General features: G+C 37.8%; 1 protein-coding gene across 1 annotated transcript in view; it reads right to left on the bottom strand.

Annotated features, from left to right (window-relative positions):
• Positions 1-12,351, bottom strand: part of DHX15 (DEAH-box helicase 15) — a 49,308-nt gene that overhangs the window by 3,201 nt on the left and 33,756 nt on the right. Inside the window, exons 8-12 of the mRNA XM_057405622.1 lie at positions 11,746-11,895; positions 11,499-11,607; positions 10,187-10,378; positions 6,845-6,967; positions 4,615-4,805 (exon numbers count right to left, since the gene is read on the bottom strand). Of these exons, the coding sequence (XP_057261605.1) occupies positions 4,615-4,805; positions 6,845-6,967; positions 10,187-10,378; positions 11,499-11,607; positions 11,746-11,895 (765 nt within the window). The remainder of the gene's footprint in view (positions 1-4,614; positions 4,806-6,844; positions 6,968-10,186; positions 10,379-11,498; positions 11,608-11,745; positions 11,896-12,351) is intronic.

Raw genomic sequence — 12,351 nt, 5'->3', positions numbered from 1 at the left:
GCACTCTGTAACCATTTAGGCTTAATTTCATCCAATTCAACCCAACATTTGCAAAATTAAGTAGCGGTATAGCTGCAAACCAGACTAGAAGAGACATTCATCTGCCACAGAACAATTCATTTATTTAGGTTTCATTCTAGAAAACAGCTCGCTGTTAAATTTAACCCAACGCAATTTACCTTTAGCACCTCAGTCTCACTCACATGTATTAAGACAGCGAGGTCTTATTAACTAGTCTTCCCAAATACATATGATTACTATCATTATAAATGATAAAGAAAAAGAAAAGAGCTGTATTTCCTGTTTATTTTGTGTAATTCTGAACTAAGGAAAAAACATTCAGAACTAACTAAGCATACTCAAAGAAAAAGAAACGCTGCGGAGAAGTGCAGTTGGCTCTTAATTTCAAGGGAAGGACAGCGACTGGAATAACTCCAATTAAGAAAAATATGTTTCCTTGGAACACAGATATGAGGGATAAGTCTCTATTAAGTGGTTACACACTATTGTGACTTATTTATATCCCGAGCTAACACTGCGCTACAGCACTTATCCTATTTAGATTCCATAAAGTGCTGTTGTGAGCACACGGATTGGTGAAGAGTTTCAGGCCCAGCAATGACAACAGCATCACGAAACACGCAGTGACGCTACGGCTGCACCGCAGGCCATGACGCTCCAGCGGTCAGCTACTGCATCCTCCTGCTCCCTTCTGGCCTGAGCTGTTCCTGCACAGCTGAGTGCCAGCTCTGCCGCTTCTCCAAAGGGGTGAGTGGCTTGCCAGATCACAAAGCTACAAGAATTTAGGGCTCAGGTGAGCAGCAAGGTCGATGTAAGGGAATGAACAGGGACCCATGGGAGGCAGCATATGCACCTACACTCCTCTGAACTCCAGTGCCTGTAAATGAGCGATGGTTGGGGCAGATGTCCTCTAGAGGTCACTTCCAACCTCAACCAATCCTTTAGTGATGATTCTGTGATGTTTTTCAGAGCATAAAAAGCATGAGCTTCCACAGAAACCACAGCATTGTACAAACACACTCATTTTTCAATGAGCAGTTGTAGTAAGCAAAATACACACCTGAACCCTGCAATCATCAAGGAGTCCATCATGTGTTAGTACAACACATTTGTGAATTATTCTACCTGAATGAGCAATGGGGCTGTAAGTGGAGAGAAAAACTATTAACACTATTGACTACTATGAGGAGCTACACAAACACAACTCTCAAAGGATCACAAAGAGCCAAGCCACCCAGGTTGCTCTGCAGACTAAAAAAAAACACCTGCTGATCACTTAGAGACAATTACAAGGTTGTTATCAACATGACAAACCCTCATGGAAAGAGTGGCCACCATAGGAAAACCTTTTAGTTCACGTTCTAACAGAGGCTTCAGGGATGTCACAATTTTATTAAGAATAGCACACCCTCCTCTGAAATTTTAAGCGTGCTCATGCTTATGTATTCTCCATCACGTCACTGAACCTAGAGAGCCCAACCAGGGGTCTTTAATCAAACACTGCCAATCCAAATGCATTCAAAAGGGCAAAAGCAGGAAGAGTATTGTCAGATCCAACTTTTTTTTAGATTTAAGGCTACAGATTTTGGCAGGCTGGTCTTGACAGCTTAGAGAAATTATTGTATCTTGTCTGTCTTTTTGAAAGAAGAATGGTAGCATGCACCAAAGGAGCATGGTCAATTGCTTGGATTTCTGCCTGCAGAGTAAAGCTCAAATGAATACCATTAACTGCACTGGTGACCACCTTCATGTCATGGCTTTATTACCTTTCTATTGTTGTAGGAGCCTGATTACATAAAGACTTCAAAATATACACCATTTTACACACATAATAGCACCAAAGACAGAACAACAGTAAGAATGAGATCATAAGAGGAGTGCTGACATCTAAATTCCTGTATAGCACCACATCACTGAAATTCATCCTAATGACCCTGATATATCCTGTGATTCCAAGCCATGTTTTCCAAAAAAGGTTCCATCCAGCCTTGATTTGAAGACACCACAGGACTTTGATCAATCTTTAAAATCTGACTTAAATTTCCAACTATATAGTCTTGTTCTGCCTTCAGTACTAGAGCAGAAATAAAACAACAAAAAGCTTAAGAAAACTGGCAATATCAAGCTCAAAAAAATCACTACAATGAAGACAGCCCATCTTTAAGGTACTCTGGCATTTGCTTGCTTTTTCCAATTCAATTGTAACAATTTCCTTCACTTACTTCCTGTTGTATAATTTTTGCTTAGCCTTTTCCACACGCTTATTTCAGCTACACGTGTGTTGACACTTTAGAAATTATAAGCTTAGTTTTCCTACTTGTGTTGAGTAAATAATCATCTACATCACTAGTTCGTGAGTTATTTTGCCAAATTACAGATGTGTTAGTTGTACGATATTCCAATCCCTCCCCTTTAAGGCAGGACATATCTAGCACTTAAGTACTGAGAAGATGGCATTTCTGTGGCATACTTTAAGTGAGCAGATTCTACAAATACCACTCCTGCTCTGTTTTACATATTTTACATATTCTGATACATGACACAGAAATAGTTACTGAAAAAAGTCAATAAACATTTTTCATAACAAAAACTAGAAGAAACCAGGGATGTAAGAATTCTGTAAGACACTCAACTTGTTGTTAGCACCTATCCTTCCAAAAGTTTTTCTGTATACAGAACTGTTGGTAATTTTAACTTATTTTACTGTTCCTTCTGCTTGTCTAAGGATTTACTGGAATTCAAGTTCGTATTTAAATATAAAGGGTAATGAGACGTGTCACCACCAGAAATTCCACGTTTATCAGTCACTGACACACAACTGAAGGCAAATTTACAGTACTCAACAACAATTACATAATTTGCACTATTTTAATAGTTAATACAGACCCTGACATCAACCAAACAATTTTTACAGTAAGATTTGGTGACTCTCTTTAAGACACAGAGGCTATTACCAAAGTATAAAACAATGCAGGCAATGAGAACTACTTCAGAACAAGGGCCGCTACTGGTTTTAACACTCCATTTAAAGCTTAAGAAGTTTGAAGAAACAAATTCTGTCATGTGCTGCCCATAGACTATGATATTTACAGGGCATGCACACACTTTGCAAGTGCTCAGACTTGGCACTCTACTCACACTCTGTACTAAGAGGACAAAGAACAAAGTATGAATTTCCTTACAGGGCTTTCTGAACATGGGCCCCCAAATGGCAGAGCCAGAATACCTGCTTAAAGAGAGTAGAATGTGCACACAGGCTGCATTTTTAAGTACTTCAACTGCTGGTAAACAACATCTCTTTTAAGTATATATATTTTAAGTTTTCTACTGAAAGCTATTCAAAACAACATGGAATTCATGAGAGAGTTCAGTCAAGGTCAAACAGGTAGCACACTATCATGGAGGTTAAACAGTCAAAGAAGAAAACAAAATAAAATGGACTCAAACAAATCAAAGGAGAAAAGAAACTGCTGAAATGGCTTCCACTCCAAATGCCTTCAATAGGTTTGCCATAGCTATTCCTTGATTCAGCCCCAAAAGACAATTTGGGTCAGAGGGCCATGGAAGCCAAGGAAACTTCTGGAAGGGATTCCATTTTCATCCATGTGAGCCTATATTTGTATGGTGAATAGAGTAGTATAGTCAGATCTTTACCTCCTGAGCAGTAGAGACTAAAGTGTCTTTGAAAAGATTTACAGTATTAAAGGTGTAGAGGGATTGTGTGCTAAGGCATCCCCAAGAAAGATGAAGAAAACAAGTGCTGAAAGCAAGGACTGAACACAGTGACTCCCATTAAAGTTTCTGTACTCCTGGATCTGCAAAAGCCAGCAAAGGGACTCTTTCTAGCCCCAGGGATAAACACTCAGCAGAAAAAAATCACAGCATTAGGGGACTATGACACCAAAACATTCCACCAAAAACCAAAGCAAACAAAAAAGGCAACACCAAACCAAAACACAAGAAACACCACACAAAGAAAAGCCACAGCCTGCATTCTAGCTTGGAGACATGCTGAACATGAAATGCAAAGCGACCAGGCAGCAGCAGTGAAGACTGGCTTCCATACGTCCTGGTTCAAGAGGCAAGTGAGTTACAGACAGCGTACATCTTGAGAGTACGGATCTGGTCCAGTACTTGTGACATATATTTTTAAAGTGAAATATAAATATGGAAAAGTATCGCAAAGAAAATACTCCCCTTCTACATATAATTAATATTTACATACAGCTACACTTCCCCTACTTGTATCAGACTACAAATAATTTTAAAACTACATTTCTGCAGTTAACTTGAAATGTTGTATGAAGTTCCTTCCCCAGTTACTGAGAAGTTGGTAGCCAATTCCTGATTAGTCATGCCAGAAACAGTATTTTGGTATGAGGAAGACTGCCTAAAGCTTCTCTACCAAGTAAGATTTGCCTAAAGAATGTACTACTGGAGCAAAAAACAAGTAATCCAACAAAGACTAAGGCAATAGAGTGAATCATATAATTTAATTAACATCCATAAAGTTTTGATAAATTCTAATAACCATCTTAACATTAAAAGCCACCTAAATACCAAGCTATGTTCCTCGCAAGGATGCATACATACCTGCATGAAATACCCAGTAACTAATGCCTTTCTTATGTTGATGTAATAGTCTCGGCTGGTAAAGTCTGTACTTCTACGAGGCAAATTAAATCTATCCATGATTCGTGACAGCTGTTGGCGTACATTGTCTGCAGACATCAGGGACCTGTAGTTAATGAAGTTGTCGTAACACCACTGAACCGACTCATGATCTGCAACATTAAAACACATGAATCAAAAATTAGTATTTCATCCAATTAGAGCAACTAAGTAAAACAGCAACTGATCAATCAGTCACATGAACCAGAAAAAAAAATATCCACAAGCTTTCATATATGACAAGAGTATTTAGTTTCTTAAGTCATTTTCTTGCATTATAGGTAACTTGCCCAAATTGTTTTCTAGTCAGGCAGCATGTGGTCAGGACAAAGTAGCTCCCTCACCACCACCACCCCCCCAACACAATATACATACAATCACTGATGTTTGGCTGAAACATCCCCACCAGTAAAGGTAAAAAAAAAAAAAAAAAAAAAAAAAAATCACACCCCACAACTACAAAAATCATCTTCTCAATCGGCACTGTAAAATGTAACAGCTTCAGGAACACTGCACCATCTTTAACTGCAGCGTGCAATGGACACAAGATTGTACACAATTACACTGCATTTGAGAAAACAAACCCTCCTTAAACCCAAGTGCATGTTTAACACCAAGAAACCCAATTCTCCCTACCAATTCTGTTGCTTTTGAAGTGACGCTCTTCTAAATTTTTTGTTACTTTACTAATCCAACAAAAACGGTGCTAACAAAACTTAAAGTATCTCCTGTACAGAGACTATTACTAACTTCCATTGAGAAGGTTTCACAATAAGAAATATGTTTAAGTTCTTTTTGTGCTTTATATTACAGAATATATTTAAAATTAAGTATGAATGCTTAAGTTCTTGTACACTAGCCAGCAGAATCACAGCTTAAGTACCACAGCATTTGTGCCATTTGAACTGTGCAAGTCAGATGATCTGTAACTGGTTTATACTGTTCTAGATATAAACAGTAGCAGCATTTCATCTTCTGATCCTGAACCCCAGAAATCCTACTCAATTTCACAGTGAAACTGAACAGAAGATTATTCCCCAGATAATTCCATCCCTCAGGAACCTGAGCATGAAACCAGTGGCTTCCAGAAATACCCCCCCGCCAAAACACATTCAAAGGATATACTAGATCCTGTTCACTAAAAAGCTAATAAAAACAAGCAAAAGGTGCCTCCAACTCCCAGTTGTTTAGTATTAGTTTTTCTCAGCTGTTGTTTCAAACAATTGTGAATACTTTTGTTTGACTTTTACTCTGAAAATAGATTTATTTAGGATTGCCACATAAAGTGGCAGATTATTTCAATGCAAAATTTCTAGATCAAAACTGCAGCAGAAAGAGACACCCAGTTGGGTTTCTTTTTACTCAGAAAAAAAAGACTGTTGCTTTTCTGTTGTCTACACATAAATGCAAATGGAGCACCCAAGTTAACCTGGTTGGCAGTTAAGAGTAATCTTTTTCCTTACCACCAGGATACGTCACTGTTAAAAAAGCATACCACTTATGTAGCCATTTTTCCTAGCTTCCCCTCTTCATTCCCATCTTTTTCAAGCTGCTAAAATATACTGCTGAGAAGTACCACATATTTTCCCTAAAATCCTTACACAAAAATGAGGAAAATGAAAAAAATTTATCATAGGGCTTTAAGATACTACTTGTTGATGCATCACCCATCTGCCCCACAATCTATCCCAAGGCCTTATTATAGAATTTCTAACTATATTAAAAAGGCTTTGGTTCTATTAGCATATTCTTCAATTGCACTGTATTTTCTGCTCTGCTCTCCCTGAAAATTAAGCAATTAAGCAGATTTTGGTATAATTAATGTCAGATAACAAACTTCCAATATTTCTTAATTATAGGCACATTTACTTCCTTCTGTCCAAGGTTACCCAGTGCTGATTTAGAAGCCTGGCTTGCCTCCACAGTCATCAGTTTATTACATTATTATCTTGGCTAGATTTTTTGGGTTTGCTTCCATCCCAAAGACAAGCAGCACTTAACTTTTACATACTCAAAACGAAAAAGTATTTAAGATCACAACAGAATGGCTTGGAAAACAAGCCCACACCTCTCATCTGTCCCTGGAACCCAGAACAAAAGCTGGCAGCACAAACTATTTTGAATAATTTTGCTAAAGCAGGTGCACACTTACTTTGTTTGAAAGCATGGTAGACATTCAGCAACGTCAAATGATCTCCATCTATGTGGGCAAACCTCATCTTGGCTTCATCCGCTGCTTTCTTTGCTTCCGTGGGGCGAACAAAACACTGTGGGACTAAACAAGGTTGGTATGGGCCCAACACAAACGCCCATATCGATGAGTCACGCATTCACAGATAGAGGAACAAGGCCTAGCTAGGTCAGTTCACAGAGCATAGGGCAGGGCAGGATGGCCTCCAACTGCATCTTGGACTGTTTACTACCATGATTTGGTACATCAACACCTAACCACATCTGTAAGACAAGAGGGTTTCAAAGCTACAGAGTACCTGATTATTTAAATAGAACTATATGTAGGCATCAAAATCTCTAGTCTGAAGGCCATCAAGGTTGTCTATGTATACTGGAAAGCTAAACAGATCTTGGCTCAAGACCCAGTGCTGATAGCTCTACCAGGAGTTAGTAGCCCATGTAACAAAATGCTTCAATTGCAACTGGTTTCTCAGAAAGCCTCTAAGGACAGAGTGAAGAAGATAGTTCTGAAACTGTACTGCACTAGTACAGTCTAAACAAACATGAGATTTACCACAGGTCTGCTACCAGACATAACACAGCAGTGAAGTCAAGCCCTCTTCCCCAGATGGTATTGTTATCAGCACTGGTATGCAGAAACATGTGAATGAATGCATTAATAAGTCTAAAGGTTGTGATGGTAGCGGTAGTGGTGGAAGGTTAAACTGTCCTCTGGCACTACTTGAAATAAAAACAAAACAAAACACCCCCGCAATGTGATGAGCTTTCTCCATCATTATATTCTTACGTAAGTGTGACTCAGTCTGACTTGAATCCAAAAAAACATGTTTTAACATTCCCTTTCCAAATACAGACCACCAGAGGCCACAAATAGTATTGCAGGCAGCTTAATTCATGGCCTGTCATTCTTACAGGTTTGTAATATCGATACTAATATTCAAGATGTAATTATGAGACCCTCACTTTAGAGATCTACAGAAGAAAACAAAATCAGTTTGGTTTTAAAGTAGATGTAATTCTTAAGAGGTTAATTTCAGTTAAATTAAGATGCTAAACATCCTCTATCCTTTTCCAGCTGCTTGGGACTACACCAGTCTCCTCAGAACTAAAGTCCACCAAATCTCCATAAGAACACCTTTTAGCACCTCATCTGGCGCTACCAGATGAGGATCTTTTTGTGGGTAGTTAGTTTTACTTTATTCTTAAATTCCTATTAAAAGCCCCCAAACACTACATTTCCGAAATATGCTAAGCTGAATACTGGATGGAACTTGAGGAAAACAGACACTGCAACACTGAATCACATGGTAACAAATCAAGACTAACACACCAAATAAAATGGAAATGCAGGTGGAAAATAAGCACCTTATATTTTGGGCCCTGCACTTGAAAGCAGAGAAAATATAAAGCGTATTTTAATTTCAAACTCAGACTAATAAAAGGAAATGCAAAATTATTCTGGCTTAACTCAGTGCTTTGAGTAACTAATAGCACTTTCTATTCCACAGCACCACACCACAACTCTTACAAAACAAAGTATGACCATTTAATCTGCCCATTTATTCAATCTATCCTCTGCTCTCTTCTGGTACCTAGTTTTTCCATACAGTCCAAACTATTAATACATGGATTGCTATTAGAGCCTGACAATCTTTATGGGGACTTAAGACACCATAAAATGCAGTTACGCCAATGGTTTAAAAAAGACAAAAAAAAAAAAAGTGGGTTTTGGTTGTTGAGGGTTTTTCTGTTTTGTTAAGAGCAGAGCTAGATTACAACCCATACATTACCCACCTTCAACCCTTCAAATCCTCCACACACACCCCTCCCCCCCCAAAAAAAAATTAAAAAGGCCTTATTTATCATAGAATGGGAAGGGACCTTAAAGATCATCTCGGTCCAGCCCCTTCCACTAGACCAGGTTGCTCAAAGCCCCATCCAACCTGACCTTGAACACTGCCAGGGATGGGGCAGCCACAGCTTCTCTGGGCAACTTGTGCCAGTGCCTCTGCACCCCCACAGTAAAGAATTTTTTTCCTTCTATCTCATCTATGACATTTATTGTGCCTTAACAAAAACAAAAAAAAAAAAGTATCATGGCCTGGGTAAAGGTAAATAGAAAAAGGACTAAGACAGATCAGTTTAAGATCACAGACAGAAATACTAGACTCACTGTTCTGTAGTGGCGGGGAAGAGGGAAAGGGAAGACAAAGACAGGCACCAACCTACCACCACCTCCGCAATTAAGCCTACCATTTAATTAAATAATTACGATGATTCTGCCCTGCCCATCTGCTCTGAGTCTGAACAATCATAACTCTGCAACAAACATTTTAGCTTGTGCTTAAAAACTTTCACATTCACATAGTGTAAGGCTAAACTGAAGCAACAGATTTTACATTTAGCCAAAACATATTTTTTAATCTACTCAACCAAGTTAAACATGTAAGCAGCACACCTGCACTGTGCAGAGCCTGCGAAAATTGCACACCCAAAAGGCGAAAGAGTAATTGTAAGAAATCCCCATTTTCATAACAGGCTAAATATTGCTGCTTGTCCTATGACAGCTAACTGTAAAATGAAGTTCAGTTTTACATAACTGGGAAATGAAATACCCTGCTTGCTTGATAACATTTCTCTCTCATCAAGCTCTCTCAAGCAGCAGCTCTGCTCTGATGCAGTGCTATTCACAGAAAGCAGCAGCAAAGTACAGCTGCACACATAAATTAATTCTTATAAATATACGTCCTCCCCAAAGTTTTTCTTCCCTATAAAATTAATAACTGTTCTTTAGCTTTACCCCTTAATGACTGAAAAAGTGTATCATAATTTCATGTACAGCCTTATGGTTTAATATAAATTACACTGTAATAGTTTTGGAAATACTGGGATTTATCAAAGTGCAGAAGAATGCACAATGCAAAAATAGATTTCACCACCTTAAAAACAGTGGTTGAGCTGACATTCCTGGTCCTGACTATGAGCCTGAAGAGAAATCTCTGTTCCACTAGCCTGATTTCCACCCCCCATCAACTTATATATGTATATACACATTTTTACCTGAAGTTGAGAGCAAACTGTTTGACCATTTTACGTATGTTGATTTAACATTAACATTCATTAGCTTCAAGATCTCTATGTAAGCCCATAATGGTTGATTAAACACCTGTATGGTTTTAAAAGACATTTCTAATTTTATTAGAAATATATGTGTATTATTTATGGTTTTGATGTGGCAAACTCAAATTTTCCCTAAACTGAAGATTTATGTTTTGTTTAGTATCTCTTTCTCTGCTATTACCTGACAACATGGCAGTAATAGATAGGACCTCATTAGAACAGTTGTAGTCACAACTTGCAATAACCATTTTAGCCAGTTGTGGGTCCAGTGGAAATTCAGCCATCATGGATCCCAACTCAGTCAAGTCTCCATCATCATTTAAAGCAGCCAGATAATTCAAAAGCTCTAAGGCTCTCATCAGAGTTTCAGGAGCTGAAAGAAAAAAATATTCAGGTAGGCACATTAATCAAACTGCTCTGAATACCTGAGTAAGTAAAAAGTGAGGAAGCATGGACTATTATAAGCCATCTTATTTTTCATTTTCCATTCAACTGACTTGCAAACATAAAATTGGTTTCAAATTGAGTTATATACATCCAGACATGGGTAGGTGGGTGCCACTTGTTTAGAAGAGCTCTTAACTGGATCAAAAGGTTTGAATATTTGAAGATTACTGCTTTTCAAAAATTCAGACAGCAGTGGAATTGTAAAATATTCACTATCACAGTAATATCACACCCTCCCGCCATGTACTGATGCACTTTCCCTTGTTCCATACAAAATAGATGTATACAGTCCTAAAATCTTATCCATGTCCATTTTAGATACCTATAGTCCTTCAAAAATCTAAGCCTGCATTCCTCAGTGAGTGTATATCACGCCCACAAAAAAAAAAACAGAAGGAAAACCAAAATGCTTTCCTGCTAAGATACCATACATGCTGCACAGCATAAAGGATTTAACTGTTCCATACAGCTATTTAAAAGTGTACAGATTATAAATTATATTTTTATTTTATGGGGAAAAGCAACCAACTTTAATGTACTTAAATAGGGCTGATCTACATTTTTAATTATCAAAATAACCCAGGTAAAGAATGTATGAACATTTAACACTATTAAAAGGGAGACACACATTAACTTCATAGTTTGAGTAAAAACATGTATTCAGCTTTAAAAATACTAGCTGATTTTATTTACATACAATTGTTAACTGATGCACAATTAGAATGTGTAATCAGGGTTATAATCAAAAAACCTCATCAAATTATAGATTTTCTAATGCCCGTAATTTTGTCTTATCCTCTGCAGGTAAGGGATATTCAGTAGATTACTCCCTTCCATTTAAAACCATTATGCAGAAAGAAACATAAGCTGGTTTTGAAACACACATCACTACTTTAGGATAAACAAAAGACATTCCTTGCAGATTAAAAAGTGAAAAACAAACACCAAAATACGTTATATGACGTTGTTAAATATTCACCGAAGTAAGGATTTCACAAGTTAAAGTATAACAGTTACAGTAGGCAAGATAAAACAGAAACAGATACCTGGAGGATCCATAAAATCAAAGTGCACCAAATCATCTATGCCAAGCTTCTTAAGCTGCAGTACTACAGATCCTAAGTTAGACCTCAAAATTTCAGGGTATGTGTTGTCCTGTGATAGGGAGAGGAAAAGAAAGAAAATTCAGAACACTTGTTATTTTAAACTACAAAAGCATTCACACTCTGATTTAGTTTGGTAGCAAGGCACTCGGCTACCTGTAATGATTAGGAGTTATATATGCATTCTTACCTGCATTTCAGTTTTGTAAGCCTTCTCTGTATACAGCCTGAAGCACTTGCCTGGCCTAGTACGACCAGCACGGCCAGCTCGCTGCTGAGCAGAAGCTTTACTAATTGCAGTCACCAAGAGAGACTCCACTCTGATCCGAGGATTGTACACCTGTTTGAAAGTGGAATCAGAACAGGAAAAAAGGGTGAAGAATGAACACTGCTCACAGATGAGACAACTATCTAAAAAAAATTAAGTGCTTTTAACTTATTTTCAAACAGCTTCTGACTAGGAAATCACAAGCTGTATGTATCTGAAAGGAGAAGAAAAAATTGGCTACAAGAGCCTCTGGATCAGTGACAAAGAGCTTCAAATACAACTGCCTCAAGAACAGCATTTACTTTTTGTTCATTTCTTAACAACTCCTGCCAGCCTTTTTGCCCTCCTTACATGTGTGTATTTTTAGATAAGATTTTTGTGGCAGAAGGAATGCGTCCGATTTGTTCTGAAGAATGCTAAACACACTCTTAATGCTCAAATAATTCTATGAGGAAAAATAAAAACTATCTTGATAAAAATTATAACGTTGAATAACCATGTTCTAGAGGTCAAGAAAAAAATCTAACA

Source organism: Pezoporus wallicus, unplaced genomic scaffold, assembly GCF_028554395.1.
Source record: "Pezoporus wallicus isolate ANWC-B61680 ecotype Strahan unplaced genomic scaffold, APGP_CSIRO_Pwel_v1 contig_642, whole genome shotgun sequence".
Lineage (NCBI taxonomy): Eukaryota > Metazoa > Chordata > Aves > Psittaciformes > Psittacidae > Pezoporus > Pezoporus wallicus.
Note: the sequence above shows the minus strand (reverse complement) of the source record. Positions and strands in the feature narration are given on the sequence as shown.